This window comes from Sapajus apella, unplaced genomic scaffold, assembly GCF_009761245.1.
Source record: "Sapajus apella isolate SASKATOON/1434 unplaced genomic scaffold, GSC_monkey_1.0 scaffold166, whole genome shotgun sequence".
Lineage (NCBI taxonomy): Eukaryota > Metazoa > Chordata > Mammalia > Primates > Cebidae > Sapajus > Sapajus apella.
In genome coordinates, this window is record NW_022437106.1 from 2,318,047 (window position 1) to 2,336,277 (window position 18,231).

General features: G+C 54.5%; 2 protein-coding genes across 6 annotated transcripts in view; one reads left to right on the forward strand and one right to left on the reverse strand.

Annotated features, from left to right (window-relative positions):
* The window catches only part of ACO2 (aconitase 2), a 54,541-nt gene extending 50,936 nt beyond the window's left edge, over positions 1 to 3,605 (forward strand). Inside the window, exons 14-18 of the mRNA XM_032267114.1 lie at positions 5 to 160; positions 1,063 to 1,254; positions 2,006 to 2,138; positions 2,557 to 2,678; positions 3,116 to 3,605. Of these exons, the coding sequence (XP_032123005.1) occupies positions 5 to 160; positions 1,063 to 1,254; positions 2,006 to 2,138; positions 2,557 to 2,678; positions 3,116 to 3,250 (738 nt within the window). The 3' untranslated portion in view covers positions 3,251 to 3,605. The remainder of the gene's footprint in view (positions 1 to 4; positions 161 to 1,062; positions 1,255 to 2,005; positions 2,139 to 2,556; positions 2,679 to 3,115) is intronic.
* Positions 3,484 to 18,231, reverse strand: part of POLR3H (RNA polymerase III subunit H) — a 22,402-nt gene continuing 7,654 nt past the window's right edge. For all 5 annotated transcript variants that reach the window (XM_032267115.1, XM_032267116.1, XM_032267117.1 and 2 more), the window contains exons 3-7: positions 13,613 to 13,709; positions 7,113 to 7,199; positions 6,566 to 6,629; positions 5,196 to 5,397; positions 3,484 to 3,976 (exon numbers count right to left, since the gene is read on the reverse strand). In XM_032267115.1, the coding sequence (XP_032123006.1) occupies positions 3,923 to 3,976; positions 5,196 to 5,397; positions 6,566 to 6,629; positions 7,113 to 7,199; positions 13,613 to 13,709 (504 nt within the window). In that variant the 3' untranslated portion in view covers positions 3,484 to 3,922. The remainder of the gene's footprint in view (positions 3,977 to 5,195; positions 5,398 to 6,565; positions 6,630 to 7,112; positions 7,200 to 13,612; positions 13,710 to 18,231) is intronic.

Genomic DNA, 18,231 nt, shown 5'->3' on the forward strand with positions numbered 1-18,231 from the left:
ACAGGAGTTTGACCCAGGGCAGGACACCTATCAGCACCCCCCAACGGACAGCAGTGGGCAGCATGTTGATGTGAGCCCTACCAGCCAGCGCCTGCAGCTCCTGGAGCCTTTTGACAAGTGGGATGGCAAGGACCTGGAGGACCTACAGATCCTCATCAAGGTCAGCAGCATGGGGATGGCAGGACAGCCCCACCCTGCCAGGCGCCCCCACCCCCAGGCATCCGGAGGGGCCATGAACCTGGAGGAAGGGAGCAAACAGTCAAGTTACAGGTGGGAGATTGAAGGGAGGTTTGGCTGCAGAACAGAGAGGGATCACAATCCAGCGTTCCACTTCTCTGCAGCACCTAGCTGGGCAGAGCTGCATCTGGCCAGCCTCTGTCTGGGGCCCTCAGCCATCCGGCAGCAGCTGATGAGAACCCCCTCCATTGGGTGTGGGCAGGTGAATGCAGCTCAGGCTGGGCTGGGAGGGTGTGAGATTGCACAGCAGGCTCCACACCTGGCAGGTCCACACAGGCTCTGCAAGCCATGGATTCCTCCTGTCCCCACAGCTGGCCACTAGTGAATATTGGACCGCCTGTTTGGCACTGACTAAAAACTAAAAAGCCTTTATGGTGTGGCCAGAGGCCTATCTGTTGGATATTAATTTATGGTGTTAATTAAGGGGTCTCCAGGCACCCCTGTAACAGAAGAATCTACATAGTTATCAGCTAGGACCCAGGCATGTTCTGGGCTCCTCTGTGTCTGGCATGAGGTCTGTGGCTGATCTTGCAGCCTCGGCCTGAAAAGTGTGTGAATATTGACCTGCCCCCACTGTGGGCAGCCTGCCCCATTAAGGAAGACTAAGCAGCCAGAGGCCTTTGAGGGGATGGGTGATGGCCTGGCCTGAGCCCACGTCGCCCCAGGGTGGAAGCACCAGGACCACAGACCACGTGTCCAAAGCCTGGCCTGCCTGTCACCCGTCACCCCTCCTGGGCCCTGGGGCCTGCTGTGTGCCTCTGGAGAGCTTGTCATCCACCCTGCCAGGGTTATACACTGACCTCTGTCCTCTGCTCTGTACCCAAGGTCAAAGGGAAATGTACCACTGACCACATCTCGGCTGCTGGCCCCTGGCTCAAGTTCCGTGGGCACTTGGACAACATCTCCAACAACCTGCTCATTGGTGCCATCAACATTGAAAACGGCAAGGCCAACTCTGTGCGCAATGCTGTCACCCAGGAGTTTGGCCCCGTCCCTGACACTGCCCGCTACTACAAGGTGGGTCAGAGTTGATGGGGGCAGTGCCAGTGGTCACTCCTGAAGAGGCCCAGAAGGCAGGGGCAGGGAGGACACTTGGGGAGTGGAAACTGGGTAGGAGACCAGCCGAGTCCAAAGGGGACTGCGTTGAAGGGAGAAGAAGCCTGCAGGCACCTCCCTGTGGCTGAGTGGGCACAAAGCCCAGGTCTGGTCATAGGGCAGGGTCCCTGCACCAGGAGGTGTTAGAGCAGCACCCAGGAGACATCTGGCCCCAGACCAAGAGGAGGAGGGGAGCCAGCTTGGGAAGTCAGAGGCCAGCAGGCTCAGAGAGGGGCTACATGGGACCTTGAGGTGAGCAGGCCGACGGGTTCTGAGGTGATGTGACGACTTCTCCCGAGTCCTGGCCCAGCAGGGTGAGGAAGGCTGGGTGGGGCAGCGGGTGCTCCCGGGAAGGGGTCACCTTGAGCCATAAGGATGGATCATGTGTGGGGCCCCATAGGTCATCCCCATCTCACCCCAACCTCCCTCCACACACACCTACCTCCCTGCCAAGCACCAATGGGTGGACTGTCTTCCTGTGCCACTGGCAACAGCCAGGCATCTCTGTCCCCTCAGGGCCTCTTTTGGGCCTCATTCACCCAGGCTTCACTTGCCCTTAGGGAACAGTTAAGGAAGGGCCCCTCCAGCCTCCGGATGGCCAGGGGAATAAGGCCAGGCAGGTGGGGATGATGCCCTCTTCTGCCTTATAATCTCACCTCTGCTTGCCTGACAGAAACATGGCATCAGGTGGGTGGTGATCGGCGATGAGAACTATGGTGAGGGCTCGAGCCGGGAGCATGCAGCGCTGGAGCCTCGCCACCTCGGGGGCCGGGCCATCATCACCAAGAGCTTTGCCAGGATCCACGGTGAGCTGGAGCCTGCACCCGGGCCATCAGCCTCCTGCCCCTTCTTAGGCTCACACAGTGCACATCTGATGCTCAGCTTCTCGGCAGCCCTGCTTCCAGGCTTGGAGACCTGAGCTGCTGAGATCCAGGGCACGTGTCAGAGGGTTCTTTCTCATCATGAATGTGTAGCAGGAAGGCCTTGCAGCCATCAGCACCTGCGCACACTTGCTAGGGGTGCCCCTAGTGAAAGGGAGCACACCAGGGCCCTGCAGTCACAGCCCTGGCGTTGTCCCAGGCAGCAGCATTAGTGGCATCTCCCAGAGCCCCAGATGGGTTCAGAAAATGAAGCTTTAAAAAAAAAAAAAAAAATAGAAAAAAAAAGTTAAGCTCTCCGGGCTGTTCAGGCCCGTTTGGTGACCAAACGCCCCCTGCCTTCCAGAGACCAACCTGAAGAAGCAGGGCCTACTGCCCCTGACCTTCGCTGACCCAGCCGACTACAACAAGATTCACCCTGTGGACAAGCTGACCATTCAGGGCCTGAAGGACTTCACCCCTGGCAAGGTTAGGGGGCCAGGTCTACCCAATGGGGCGGAGTGAGGGATGGCCACTTTGCTCCATGTCCTGCACAGGCCTCAGGGGAGCTTCTCCCAGGAGGCTTCATTCCAGCTGGAAAGGCCCCTAGTTCTCCAGGTGGTCCCACAGAGAAGAAGGGAAGTACCTTCCCAGAATTGGCGGTTGAGGCCAGCCCTGACCCTCTAACCCCCACTTACTCACCAGGGCTTGGCACTCAAGAGACAGCCCACTCGTGCAGGGCCTTTGGGGCCCCAGGAATCCCCTGTGGGTACCGTCTTGGTCTGACATGGGCTACCCAGGCACAGACAGGACTAGGATTTGGTTTGCCTGCCAACCTCCTAGGTCCCCAGTCAGTGCCCTGCCTCCCTTGCCCCCTGAAGGGCCGATGGCATACGGGACCCACCACTTCCACCTTCTCATTGCAGCCCCTGAAATGCATCATCAAGCACCCCAACGGGACCCAGGAGACCATCCTCCTGAACCACACCTTCAACGAGACACAGATCGAGTGGTTCCGTGCCGGCAGTGCCCTCAACAGAATGAAGGAGCTGCAGAAGTGAGGGTGCCTCCCCCCACCTCTCCACCCAGCGCTGTTTTCATATTCAAGTTCAGCTCCACACACACCATCAGCGGATCCGATCCGGCCAGCCATGGCTTCTTATTCCAAGATGGTGTGACCAGACATGCTTCCTGCTCCCACTCAGCCCACAAAGTGACTGTGGTTGGGTGGGGATTCTTAAAATAACTTTTTAGCCCCTGCGTTCCTATGTTTAGTTTTCAGATCTTAAGCAGCTCCATGCAAGTGTATTTATTTTTGATGACAAGACTCCCATCTAAAGTTTTTCTCCTGCCTGAAGGATCTAGAGAACCTTTTGTTCTTGCAAGGAAAACAAGAATCCAAAATCAGTGACCATTCCTGTGAGTGAGTGGTGTCTGTGCTGTTTGCTATCAACTCCAGGGTCCAGGAAGAGTCTTTTCAGTCAAGGTCAGTGTACACCCAGCAGCCATGGCCACAGCTGGATTTATCTCTGCAGTGAAGGACACCTGAGGTGTGGCAGAAAAGACCTGTCACCTCCCACCCCACTTCTACCTGCAGGGCAGCCCTGCCCCCCATGTTCCTGTAGCTTCCCTGCTGGGCCAGGATGGAGTCTCCGAGAAAGAGGCCTTCATGCTCCTGCTTCCGCTGTACCGTCTTCCCGAAGGCTGGTAGGGTTCACAGTCCAGCCCCATGACTAGTTGCTGGTCCACCAGGAGAGAAGGCCCAGGCCCGGCTCACTGATGGATCCCTGCCAGGGATAGAGAAAGAATATACACACTTCACCAGCACTCAGGCTTGAACCAACCTGGACAAGAGGTGAAGGGGGCCCAGCAGTGCTCCTGGAAGGCACACTGCAGCATGCAGGGTGGAGACCCCTCTCCAGAACCCAATGAGAGGGTCAGGGACCCTTCCTTGCCCTCAGGCCTGCCCTCCTGGGCCACCTAGGCTCTAATCCAGCCAGGAAGGCTGAGCAAACGAGGCCCGTGCTCCAGATACATCCAACAGGGAGCAGCCTTGAGAGTCACTCTTCCCTGGAGCCTCCCTTTTATTTCACTGCTTCAGTCCTACTCCTACAGGGAGCCCTGCCCTTAATCTCAGGACTTTGATCTCTCCCAAGCCCCTTCCTTGATTTCTTGTTCCCTCAAACCCCTCCCTACCCCCCAATTTTTTAAAGACAGGATCTTACTCTGTTGCCCAGGCTGTACAACCTTGAACTCCTGGGCTCAAGAGATCCTCCCACCTCAGCCTCCCAAGTAGCTGGGAGCACAGAGCATGCCACCATGTCCTGCTCATTGTTTGTTTTTTGTAGAGACAGCCTCTCTTTGTTACCCAGGCTGGTCTCAAACTCCTGGCCTCAAGCAATTCTCCCACCTTGGCTTCCCAAAGTGCTGGGATTACAGATGTGAGCCACTCCACCTGGCCTCAGAGCCTCTTTATCAGTGGTCTTACCCAGCATGAGCTCTGTCTGCCTTGCAAGCTGACTCATCTCCCCCCCAGCCCCAACCAGCAGCCACGTACCTTAACTGCCTCACAACCCTGGCCTATAGACACTCAGGCTCGACCAGGCGTGGTGGCTCATGCCTGTAATCCCAGCACTTTGGGAAGCTGAGGCAGGTGGATCACATCAGGAGTTCAAGACCAGCCTGGCCAAGATGGTGAAACCCCGTCTCTACTAAAAGTATAAAAATTAGCCAAGCATGGTGATGGGCACCTGTAATCCCAGCTACCCTGGAGCAGAGATTGCAGTGAGCCGAGATCACACCACCGCACTGCAGCCTGGGTGACAGAGCGAGACTTTGTCTCCCAAAAAAAAAAAAAAAAAAAAATGTATTAACCAGCCAAGACCCCCCAACAAGATCCCTGACCTGCTGGGGGAGATCCCAGGACAGAGCCCCAAGGACACAGACCCCAGCCCTGCACTGGATCTCCCACCTTACAGTGGCTTCAACACCATCAGGGCCACTCACCACAAGCGTGTACGGAGCCTCCTTCTTTGGCAGCTCCTCACTGGAAGTGGTGGCCTCTGCTGAGCTGGGCCCTGTGGGGGACGTGTCAACAAAGCTCTCGTCCACCACCCGGAAGCGGATCTCCTCACCGGTGTCCATGTACAGATCGTGCGCTCCTTCCTCTGTCTCATACTCCCACACCCACACCTGCTCCGCTTCATCACTGAGGGGGCCCAGGGTCAAGGCAACAACCAGATTGTCGGAGTGGCTTCCCTCAGCACCCACCCCCAATCCCAGGTTGAGATCACTGTGGCTGGATATCACAGGGAAAGCAGGTCCCAGCCCCAAGTGCAAAGCCTGGGCTGAACAGTGAGGAGCAAGCACTCTTGGGTGCCAGGACCCAGGATGGGGAACACGGGGTCCCAGCCAAGCACAATGGGCAGACACACACGAATCTCAGAGCATCAGGGCAGGAGGGGATGAGACAGTACAAGTCCCACCTCTCAGGACGAGCAACTTGCGCCTCCTGCCACAGGACCCCCCCATACCCTTTTCATCAAAGCCTGTGACACGCTGATGAGCACCCAAGGACTTGCTGTTTTCAGGAGGACACAGTGGGATGGGAGGTGACCTGCCCAATTGATGACAGTTGGTGAGAGGACCAGCTGGGCTGTGCCAAGTTTTCTGACACATCCTGGAGTCACGCGCAGACCCAGAGCCATGCGGCCACCCAGCCAGGTCAGCCCCCCTTGGCCTTCCATCTTCCCCAGCAGAGCCCACACGGGGGAGCCATGCGTTCTCTGGTGGCAGTCCCACTGTTAGGTCCTGCCTCTGTGCTAGGTCCCATGCTGGGCAGTGGTACAGCTGGTACAGCTATGACACGACAGTCCTTACCAGCAAGGAGTCTCAGATTCGCGGACAGCTCCACAGAAACAGACAACTCCAATACAGCAGGGTGAGAGGTGGGACGGGGACAACGGAGGCCCAGGAGGGACACTTAGCTTGGGACCTGGCACATAGGCGAGGCCTCAGACCAGCACAAGCCTCCAGGGGAAGTGATCTTTAAGATGATTCCTGCAGGGACAACCTAAGCTAAGTGAACCAGAAGTGAATGGTGCCCCCAGGATACCATGGCTCTAATGGTATGCAGTGCACAACCCAGACAGCCAAGCCTGATGGCACTGCAAAGACAGGCACATGGCCATCACATCACACCCTGCTTGGGAGGCAAGACAGGCTGGTGCCTCTGGAGCAAAAGCACAGGCTGGGGGTAGGCACAGAGGCCAGTGGCATCAGGTTAGAGGACCCAAAGGCCACCTTAAAGAGTGGGGACCTACCTTTGAGAGGCCTGAGCTCCTCTGTGACAAACCATTTTAACCTTGGGAGGATACAACTTGGCTGGCTGCTGCAGTGACTCTGGGGGGATGAGAATGTCATCGAAGAAGCCTAGAGAGACTGGAAGGAAGGAAGCAGGTGACTGCCTGAGATGGGGGTTCCCAGAGGATGTCAAACACTGCGGGGTCTGGATGCTAGACAGGCAAGCCCTGCTTGGGGCTGCCTATGGGGCAGATGTCACTGTGGAAACCTAGGTCCCTTCCCCACCTAATGCCTCTGCCTATAACACCCACACAGCCAAGCAGCCCTGGGCAAAGCCTGGAGCACCTGGTCCCCAAAACCTCTGCACACAACAGGGACCAGTGGGCACTGAAGACTCCCAGTCACTTCTGCCAACTTCAGTGCCCACCATGAAGTCCTGAGTGATGCTTCACAGTGAAACCTCAGTGCTGGTGGAGGTTCCCACACAATACAGGAATGGGAGGGTGAGGGGGGAAGGTTCAGCCTCAACACCTGCACCCTCCCCAACCATGTGGATGGGCAAAGACCACCTGCCCCCACCTTGCTCCCAAGTCTTGTCTGAGGCATCAGGGCCACTGTTACCATGTACTCCCTCTGGGCTGCAGCCTTTGATCTTCCCGATCAGAATCTCGTCGAGAAACGGATGAAACACCACGTAGCGAAAATGGACTGGAAATGAAGAAAGCTCATCACTGATGCTGACTGGGGCCCCAGCATGCTATGTCACCCTCAGGTGCCAGCACAGCTGGTGGCCTGTGTGACTGCTCCATGGCACATTCCCCTGCAGGCCCAGACCCTCCCCTTGTCTCCTGCAAGGTCACAGCATGGCCCCCACAGGGGCCAGCAGCAGCTGTCCTGTAACTGGCCATTCCTCAAACTGCCAGGTGAGTCACACCTGAGCCCAGACTCTGAGCCATCAGTGGCTCCAAAGCCAATTTCAGTCTCCCTCCAGGCACTCCTTCAGCTCCTAGAAAGGGCAGAAGCAACTGGTAGAGGAAGCAGGGTGTGGAAACTCCCACCTCCTGCTGACCAGCAAGGCTGGCCCCAGGCACAGCTTTGACCTGGAGTAGAGGCCAAAAATGCCCTGGAGTTGGGAGGCGCAGGCAACAGCCCAGCCAAAATGCCACTGATGGTTCTCAGGCCCTGCTGCACGTGGTCCCCACTCACCCGACTGCAGGGAAAACACCAGGTGGGGTGTCTGTGCCCACATCGCAGACTCTGACCCCAGGCCCTGGCAGAAGCTGTATGTCACCTTGTCACTCAGGCCCTTGTTGGAAGTCCCAGAGTGGGAATCTAACGCTGGCCTGAGACTAAGCACACGACTGCCCCCTGCTGGTCACCAACGGTTGAGTTCCTGCTGTGAGGATGAGGAAGTGGCTCAGAGCCAGGGTAACACTCAGCCATACAGCCATGGGGAGATGCCAGGTCTTTCCGTACCCACCAGACAGGGCCACCGGGTCAAATCCTGCCTTTCTCAGACAGGTTTAATCCCAAACAGATGCTTCCACAACACCGTCAGGCAACTAGTCGGCCACATGGCCCCCAGGACAGCAGGGACCCTGGCCTCTGGCCCTCCCCTCCCCGCCCCCCTGTGGCAGCAAGACACAAGGAGAGGAGAGGCAGCCAATGGCCTTCCTGCCCTAGGAAGAAAACATGAGCCATCACAGCCACCATGAAGATGACCAGGCCTTATGCTGACCTCCCAGAGAGCAGATAAGGGCGGCCAAGGACCACTTACCCACAGATGGAAAAACCCTGTGCCCTACATAACTCAATGTTCAGTTTGGTTTAACAAATCCTCATAAAGGTCGGGCCCAGTGGCTCATGCCTGTAGTCCCAGCACTCTGGGAGGCCAAGGTAGGCAGATCACCTGAAGTCAGGAGTTCGAGACTAGCCTGACCAACATGGTGAAACCCCATCACTACCAAAATACAAAAATTAGCCCGGTGTGGTGGCAGGCGCCTGTAATCCCAGGTACTCGGGAGGCTGAAGCAGGAGAATCGCTTGAACCTGGGAGGTAGTAGTTGCAGTAAGCCAAGATCACACCACTGCACTCCAGCCTGGGTGACAGAGCAAGACTCCATCTAAAAAATAAAAATAAAAAATTCTCACAGAGTCTATACCAGGCTTGTGCCAGGCCTGGTCTGGGCACTGGGCTCATGGGGGTGGGTCAGCACATGATCCTGCACCCAGGGAGCCCCAGACTGAAATAGCCACATCCAAAAGCAAATGCTGGGCACCCGGAGTCCCCCATGGATGGATGGATGGATAAGCAAAACATGCTGCAGACATACAATGGAATATGCAGCCTTACAAAGGAACGCATTCCGGCACGTGCTAGTGTGGCTGAACCTGGGGGACAGGGGTCTAAGTGAAAGCAGCCAGACACAAAAGCCACCACACAGTGTGCAACTCCATTCACGTGCAGTGTCCAGAACTGCATCCACAGAGACAGAAAGCAGTTTAGTCCCTGCCAGGGGCTGGGTGAAGGGCAAGATCAGGAGTGATTGCTACTGGCTGGGGTTTGTCGAGTGATAAAAACATTGTGGAATTGGTGGTGATGGCTTGGCTGATGATGGGGGTTGTTCCTAGAAGGCCATTGGCTGCCTCTCCTCTCCTTGTGTCTTACTGCCACGGGGGGCGGGGAGGGGAGGGCCAGAGGCCAGGGTCCCTGCTGTCCTGGGGGCCATGTGGCCGACTAGTTGCCTGACGGCGTTGTGGAAGCCTCTGTTTGGGATTAAACCTGTCTGAGGAAGGCAGGATGGGGGCTGGATTACACCTGTAATCCCAGCACTTTGGGAGGCTGAGGCAGGTGGATCACCTGAGATCAGGTGGGGGCCTCTCCTGCCCTGCTCATATCTGCCTGACTACCCAGCATACCCTCTGGAGCACTGTGGCGCCATTCACTGTACTCCTCCATCTCAATAGTTCCTCCAAACTGGACCTTGCATCTAGATCAGTTTCAAGTCCTAATGTTGAGCAACAGAACTGCTTCATAATTGTTGTTGAGGGCCGGGCGCGGTGGCTCAAGCCTGTAATCCCAGCACTTTGGTAGGCCGAGGCGGGTGGATCACAAGGTCAAGAGATCGAGACCATCCTGGTCAACATGGTGAAACCCCGTCTCTACTAAAACTACAAAAAATTAGCTGGGCATGGTGGCGCGTGCCTGTAGTCCCAGCTACTCAAGAGGCTGAGGCAGGAGAATTGCCTGAACCCAGGAGGCGGAGGTTGCGGTGAGCCAAGATCGTGCCATTGCACTCCAGCCTGGGTAACAGGAGCAAAACTCTACCTAAAAAAAAAAAAAAATACAAAAAATAGCCGGGCGTGGTGGTGCATGCCTGTAGTCCCAATTACTCAGGAGGGCAAGGCAGGAGAATTGCCTGGACCCGGGAGGCGGAGGTTGCAGTGCGCCAAGATCGTGCTATTGCACTCCAGCCTGGGCAACAGAGGAAGACTCCGTCTCAAGAAGAAAAAAAAAAAAAAGGTCAGTAGTGAGGGAGACTCAGGCTCAGGAGGCTGCCCGATTTGCAAATCAATAAAATATTTAAAAATCTTAAAAAAGAAAAAACAGGTAGCCACAATGGAAGGCTGCTCTGGAGGTGAGAGCAGGGCCCCCAATCAGAATGGGGCAGGTAGGAGCAGGGTGCAGCAGGTCCCAGGCTTCGAGGGTGCAAGAACAAGGGGTGGCACCTAATGATGAGGGATAAACTTGGCCAATGGGGGTCAGAGTCCCATGTCTCAAAGGCCATCATCTGTGACACTCCCTCCACGCAGGGGCACTAGACCAAAGCTTCACTCAGGCTTGCTCACTGACTCCTCACAGGTATTTAATGAGGGGGGAAGGCTCTATTGCTGTTACTGTGTGCACAGATGGGGAAACTGAGTCTCAGAGAGGTAAAGCCACTGCTCCCACAGCCCAAGCAAATAAATACTCCTCAGAGCAAAGGTGAAGGCACAGCATGCCCAGGTGTGAGCCCTTCAGCACTGGCTTGGTGACAGCCCTGAGTGAGGTTGTGGGTTGCAGAAATGGGAGCAGCAGGAACAGGGCCTGGGGTCAGGCGTCAGCCTCGAAGCATGGCAACTAGCTCCCACCACAAAATCACAACTCACCCTGCATGGTGCTCAACAGGAGTTTTGTAACTGCAAGGCTAACCCCACTATACAGAGGAGGAAACCTCTTCTCTGAGAGAGGCGAAGGTACCCGCCAAGGTCCCCATCCAAGAGGTCAGAGCCAGAATTAATTCAATTCTAGGTCCTTGTGATCACTCCATGCCTCCCACCTGGTTTCCAAGAAAACAGAGACCCAGGACAGATAAGGGTGGGGGCTAAGAACAGCAAGCAGCAGAAATCTTCCAATTGTATGGGCAGAATTTCCTCCGACTTTTTGTCTTTTTTTTTTTTTGAGACAGAGTCTCTGTCACCCAAACTCGAGTGCAGTGGTGTGATCTCAGCTTCCTGGGTTCAAGAGGTTCTCCTGCCTCCACCTCTACCTCCACCTCCACTTCCCAAATAGCTGAGACTACAGGCTTGCACCACCACATCTGGCTAACTTTTCTTTGTACTTTTAGTAGAGACCAGGTTTTGCCATGCTGGCCAGGCTGGTCTCGAACTCCTGACCTCAGGTGATCCACCCACCTTGGCCTCCCAAAGTGCTGGGATTACAAGTGTGAGCCACCGCGCCTGGCCCCAACTTTCTTCTCCAAATTTTTCTGGTAGTTCTGGTACATATCACCACTTGTCTCCTGGACAACCAAGGCTTCTGTCCAAATGCAGAGACTGGGCTCATCTCGGCATCCTTCTCTAAACAGAGGCCCTCGTGGTTGTTTTCACACCGCGGCCTTATTTCTCTGCTAGTGAAAATGCTCCTACTTCCTACAAAGACAGCCTGTTTCTTCAGCTTCTCTGTGCAGTACGGTAACATCCATGTGAACTAATTAATTCCTTCAAGGCTGGACACAGACACCAGGCAGTCTCACAGCATATTCTGGAATGTTCTGACATGTCTGTGCTGAGAGGCTGACCAGTATGGACTATAGTAAGGCTTCTCCAACACGGGCTTGTGTGACAATCACCTGGCACCTCGTTAAAAGAGTCTTTGGGCCCATCCCCCAAGATTATGACCCAGGAGGCCTGGGGCAGACTGAGAACTGCACTGCTGCTGCTTTTTTAGACGGAGTTTCACTCTTGTTGCCCAGGCTAGAATGCAATGGTGTGATTTCGGCTCACTGCAGCCTCCGCCTCCTGGGTTCAATTGATTCTCTTGCCTCAGCCTCCCGAGTAGCTGGGATTACAGGCGTGAGCCACCGCGCCCAAACCTAATTTTGTATTTTTAGTAGAGATGAGGTTTCTCCATTGTTGGTCAGGCTGGTCTCGAACTCCTGACCTCAGGTGATCCGCCTGCCTGGCCTGAGAATTGCGCTTCTGAGTGCCCAGGAGGTGGCAGGCTGGGCACCTACGCACTGATAGCCTGAACCGTCTCAATGGGCCTCTCACCATCTCCTGCATTGGCTTGATCCAGGCACAAGAATGATAAATGCCCCTCTCCCTTCCTGAGAGAATGCCTGGGGCTCACCACCTCTCTTGACTGGTGGTCCCCACTCCTCTCAAGGTGGTCCTCTCTCTACTCCTCCCTCCCTCCAGGATCTGATCACCTTCCTGTCCCTGGATGCACACCCCTTTGCAATGTGACTGCACCATCTCCCATCCAGAGGTGGAGTCTGTTTCTTCATCCCCTCACCCTGGCCAACTGGATTGAAGCAGAGGCTTGAGAAGTACTTATCTGCTGAGCTTTGGAACCTTAAAACCACCAAGCCCAGCCTGGCTTACTGAAAGATGAGACCATGTGGAGCAGAGATGGGCTGGCCCAGCCCAGGTCCCTGGTCTGCCAACCATCAGAATGTGAGACCATCCTAGATCATCCAGCCCCAGCCCAGCCAGCCCAAAGGAAAACCACCCAACTGACCCACGGAACAGGGAAAAACAATCCAACTTGATAAGCCACTAGGGGCTCACTGGGTGCCAAGCCTCTGTCCTAAGAGCTTTCACATATTAACTCCTTAATCCTCACAATGGTCCTGGAATATAAAATCCATCCTGGGGCCGAGCACGGTGGCTCATGCCTGTAATCCCAGCACTTTGGGAGGCTGAGGCAGGCATATCAAGAGGTCAGGAGATAGAGACCATCCTGGCTAACATGGTAAAACCCCATCTCTACTAAAAATACAAAAAATTAGCTGGACATGGTGGCACGTACCTGTAGTTCCAGCTACTCAGGAGGCTGAGGCAAGACAATCACTTGAACCTGGGAGGCGGAGGTTGCAATGAACCGAGATCGTGCCACTGCACGCTAGCCTGGGTGACAGAGCAAGACTCCATCTCAAAAATAAAGTAAAATAAAATTTATCCTGAACTGCAGTTGACAGATAAGGAAGCAGAGGCACAGATCGGTGACATATTCTGCCAGAACACACAGCTAGTAAGAGGCAGAGTTCAGCTTTGAATCCCAGGGCCACACTCTTACCTACTGTGTCGCACTATCAAAGCCTCCACTCCCAGCCAGCCTGCTAATCCCCTTCCATCTGCTCTCCACAGGCAGTGGGCAGCCAAGGACTGGACAGGGGCAGGGCCCAGTAGCAATGAGACCAAAAGGGCACAGACACAGAACTACGTTCTCAGAGCTGAAGAGGCTTGAGAATCACCTAGTCCACATCGCAGGCCTCACAAATGAGGAAACAGAGACCCAGAGAAGTCTGCCTCTGTCAACGGGTCACTTCCTGGCCAATTCAGAATGAGGCCCCAGGTCTCCCAACCTCCAGGACTCCTACACCACCACCCTCTAGCCATCTCTTTAGCTTTAACATCTTAAAATTTTAAAATATTTTATTTATTTATTTAAAGACAGAGTCTTGCTATGTTGCCCAGGCTGGCCTTGAACTCTGCAGCTTAAAAGATCCTCCTGCCCTCAGCCTCCCAAGTAGGTGGGACTATAGGCACGCACCACTGCACCTGGCTTTGTCTTGACCTTTTGCTACAGAAAACTGAACCCCAGGAAACCCAATGCCCCAGGGACATAAAATACCCACCTTTGGTGTGAGATGCGCCATCCCCAGGGAATACATAGGCATCCTCCAGTTTGGTAATATCAAACAGACAAATGCAGAGTCCCACGTTGTACACGACCTGCATGCATACAAACATACACAGACACACATGTACACACAGACAGAGTGACCACAGGCTCAGCTCCCAGGCAGTCTGAGCCCCTTGCAACCACAAGCAAGCTATGATTATCTCTTTTTTTTTTTAGATGAAAATGAGTCTGTGGAGAGAACCAGGATAAGAAACCTCAGAAGGATGCAGAGCTCTGGAAGGAGCAGGGCCTCGGTGACAAAACAGGTCCAGGTTCCAAGGCCAGCTCCACCATCCACTGTGTGACTGCCAAGGGGGTCACTTCACCGCTCTGAGCCTCAGTCTCCCCATCTGCAAATGTGAAATATCAGGCTGCAGGGTTATAAAATAAAGAGAGATAACAGATGTGAAGCCCCTAGCCTACTGCCTGGCTCACATGCTGGAAACCATCATCAAGGGTCTTTGCTATTACTAGTGAGGACCAGTGACAGGAATGCTGGCTAAACGTGCACTCTCCAACAACCCAAAGCCAATGCCAGAACTCAGTTTTGTGAGCACCAGAACCACAGCTAAACCCCACTGTGCTCACAACATCTCAGACACACAGCCACAGCCACAGGGACTGCAGCTGGCAGAGGGACACATGACCTAGGCCCTGAGAATGGGCAAAAATCCCACAGCCCATCCCCACACCATGGTGATCCAAAGACTAGCTACTCAGTGTCTGCTTACCTGCCACCCATGTCATCACCCCCACTTAGAACCCTTGCAGGAACTGTCCAAAAATTAGCAAGCTCAGAGAGTACAGAGGTTTTTAAAGGGAAAGCACAAGATATATGGAAAGGGGGGAGGTGTGTGAAAGTGGGTGAAAGAGACGCCTCTGGGAGGAGCTGATCCAGGGAGTGCTACATATGGGAGCCACAAGTCCCTTGGCATGGACTGTACGCTTTGAGTGAAGTGTGGGGCCAGCCAAAGCCAGGGGTGATTTTGCACACGGCTTAAGGAGGTTCCCCACAATCTAGGTACTGGAACTCTCCAATGCCAAGCAGCGCCTGAAATACCCACTCCTACTCTGATGGGGGACAGCTTAACCAGTCCAAAGTGAAGGAGTCACAAAAGGAGGAGATGGGAGGAAAGGTGTTGAAAGTAACACCATTGAAATGCATGTTAAGAAATTTTAGGGGCCGGGCGCGGTGGCTCAAGCCTGTAATCCCAGCACTTTGGGAGGCTGAGGCGGGTGGATCACGAGGTCAAGAGATCAAGACCATCCTGATCAACATGGTGAAACCCCGTCTCTACTAAAAATACAAAAAATTAGCTGGGCATGGTGGTGCGTGCCTGTAATCCCAGCTACTCAGGAGGCTGAGGCAGGAGAATTGCCTGAACCCAGGAGGCGGAGGTTGCGGTGAGCCGAGATCACGCCATTGCACTCCAACCTGGGTAACATGAGTGAAACTCCGTCTCACAAAAAAAAAAAAAAAAAAAAAAAGAAATTTTAAGAAGGACTTTGAGAGAGACTATGGTGTGAAACTAACTCCTCAAGGGTTGAGAACTCTTTGTGAATTAGAATGGCCTTCTTCTGGTGTTGGATGGCCAGCTGAAGAACTAGTGGTCACGTGAGGACAGACAAGGAAACAACTAGCTGTCTATTTAAGGTGGTGACCAGGGTCAGAGGACAGCCAGGGCATCCGGACCAATTCCCTTATATCGACTTATGGCTGAATATAATTCAAACCCAACCTGCATGGCTGCAGCCCTGTCTGACAGCTTATTGCACAACACTGGAGCTCGAGCATGACCCCAGCATGAAAGAAAAATCAGCTTTGCCGGGAGCTTCAGAGACAAAGGAAAAGCCACAGGGAAAACAGAGAAAACTGGTTTTGCAGGAATCGCCAGAGGAGACAGAAATGCCCCCAGCCCCTGAGCGGCCAGGCTAGGATGGTGACACACCCCAGGCTACACTCCCAGAGTGGAATCTGAGCCCCTGCCCCAGGAAGCTAGAGAGGAAAGTCAAGGTGATCAAACAGGCCACCACCTCTGCCTCCGCTACCTAGGACTAAGGGGGTAAGGAGAGCAGAGCCCAGGCCAACGCCTCCACCACCTATGACTAGGGGGCAGGGGACAGACAAGCCCCACGCAGGGGGAGACAAAAGAGCTAAGACCCCCCTCCCCCCACCAGCAGCAGAATCAGGAAAGTAGAGAAGCGGCACTGGCCAAGACAGCCCCACCAAAGCCCTGGTGAGGGCCCCCCTGGGGCGGCCACGGGGGTGCCTGCAAGGACCACTAGTGGCCACATGAGGAGGGGCCCTGCCAGCTGCCTATCAGGGGAGGGGCTCAAGAAGGCAAGGTCACAGGCGCACAGAGGCCAGGCTGCTTGAGTGACTGCACCAGGGCTAGAGCCAGACAGTGTGCCTGTGAAGCGCTGTGAAGGGCCGAGACTGAGCATGGAGCAGCACAGCAGAAATGCCCAGCGGACCGCCCCTGCGTGGCAATGCCCACTCACACTGGGTGGGGGGCTAGCCATGGTGGCAAGAGGGGCCAGGACAGCCTGACTAAGCAGCAGCCATAGTTGCAGTAGGACAGTCCAGGGCCACGCACTGGGAACCTTGCAGGTCAGGCAAGGGCAGCACCGCCTACCTGACCACCTGTGCCAAGGAGGCCACCCGTGGGCAAGAAAAGTGTAAGCAGAGGCTACAGCATCCCAGGGCAAGCCCCGCTCTGGCCCCAGTATGTTTAAAAAAAAAAAAAAAAAGTAAAAAGAAAAATCAGAGAGAAAAAGAGTTAAACTGCTGACCCTGAAGGCAAGAGAGAGCCGGCTGTGCAGCTGTGTGTGGGGCAACTGGCTCAAGCAGCTGAGATAAAGTGAACAGTGCAAGAAAAAGCCGCCGAGCTAGTGTAACAGCAAGTGAAACGGCAAATGTGAGGAGTGAAAGGAGGAGGAAGCACAAATGAGATAGAGACCTCAGGAATAAAAGTGAGCCTGGCAATAAAAAATTGAAATGGAAATTACAAAAGCTAAAAGAATTTGAGGGCAAAAATGCCAGTAAACTCATATGAGTGGCTACAAAGGTGTTTCACAATCAGGAAGAGGAGGCTGAGATAAAGGCAAGGTATAAGGCAAAGCAAAAGCGGACTTACTAGCAGCTAGCTGCCTTAGTTAAGAGAGAAGCCTGGGCGAGGTGGCTCATGCCTGTAATCCCAGCACCGTGGAAGGCCAAGGCAGACAGGTCACCTGAGGTCGGCAGTTTGAGACCAGCCTGACCAATATGGAGAAACTCCATCTCTACTAAAAATACAAATTAACTGGGCATAATGGTGCATGCCTGTAATCCCAGCTACTTGGGAGGCTGAGGCAGGAGAATTACCTGAACCCAGGAGGCAGAGGTTGCGGTGAGCCAAAATTGCGCCACTGCACTCCAGCCTGAGCAACTAGAGCGAAACTCCATCTCCAAAAAAAAAAAAAAAAGAGGAAGTGGGGTATGAGAGGGCATGGAGGACGACGTGGAAGAAGGTGAGAAAGAGGTATGGCTAGACGGGAGTCTGAAACCCAGCCCAGACTAGAGAGAAATAAATGTGTGATGTGCAAAGAGGAAGGACACTGAAAGGATGAGGGCCCTGAAAGGCCAGTCTACAAAAATCAGGTGCCCCACAGAGCCACCAGTTTTATCCCCATGTAATATCTGGGCCAGCGGCAGCAGCAGCAGCAAGCCAGCAGGCCCCAAATAATCAGGATACAGCCTTAATTGCTATGGCTGGGGTGGACAGCTATGAATTCTGAAACAGACCAGGCTCCATTTCTCTAGGTCCCTAGGAGCCTATGGTGAGGGTTAAGGTGGGGGGCCAACAAATAGATTTCATGGTAGATACAGTGCTGAGCATTCGGTGGTAACAGAACCAGTGGGGCCGCTGTCTAAAACTTATACTACAGTTACTGGAGCTACAGGAGTATCAGAAAAAAAGACCATTTTTTCAGTTAAAAAAATGTGTCGGCCAGGCGCAGTGGCTCAAGCCTGTAATCCCAGCACTTTGGGAGGCCGAGGCAGGTGGATCACGAGGTCAAGGGATCGAGACCATCCTGGTCAACATGGTGAAACCCCGTCTCTACTAAAAATACAAAAAATTAGCTGGGCATGGCGGCGCATGCCTGTAATCCCAGCTACTCAGGAGGCTGAGGCAGGAGAATTGCCTGAACCCAGGAGGCGGAGGTTGCGGTGAGCCGAGATCGCGCCATTGCACTCCAGCCTGGAGCCTGGCCAGCATGGCGAAACCACAACAAAAAAAAAAATACAAAAACTAGCTGGGTGTGGTGGCGGGCACCTGCAGTCCCACCTACTCAAGAGGCTGAGGCAGGAGAACCGCTTGAACCCAGGAGGCAGACCATCCTGGTCAACACGGTGAAACCCCGTCTCTACTAAAAATACAAAAAATTAGCTGGGCATGGTGGTGCGTGCCTGTAATCCCAGCTACTCAGGAGGCTGAGGCAGGAGAATTGCCTGAACCCAGGAGGCGGAGGTTGCGGTGAGCCAAGATCGCGCCATTGCACTCCAGCCTGGGTAACAAGAGCGAAACTCCG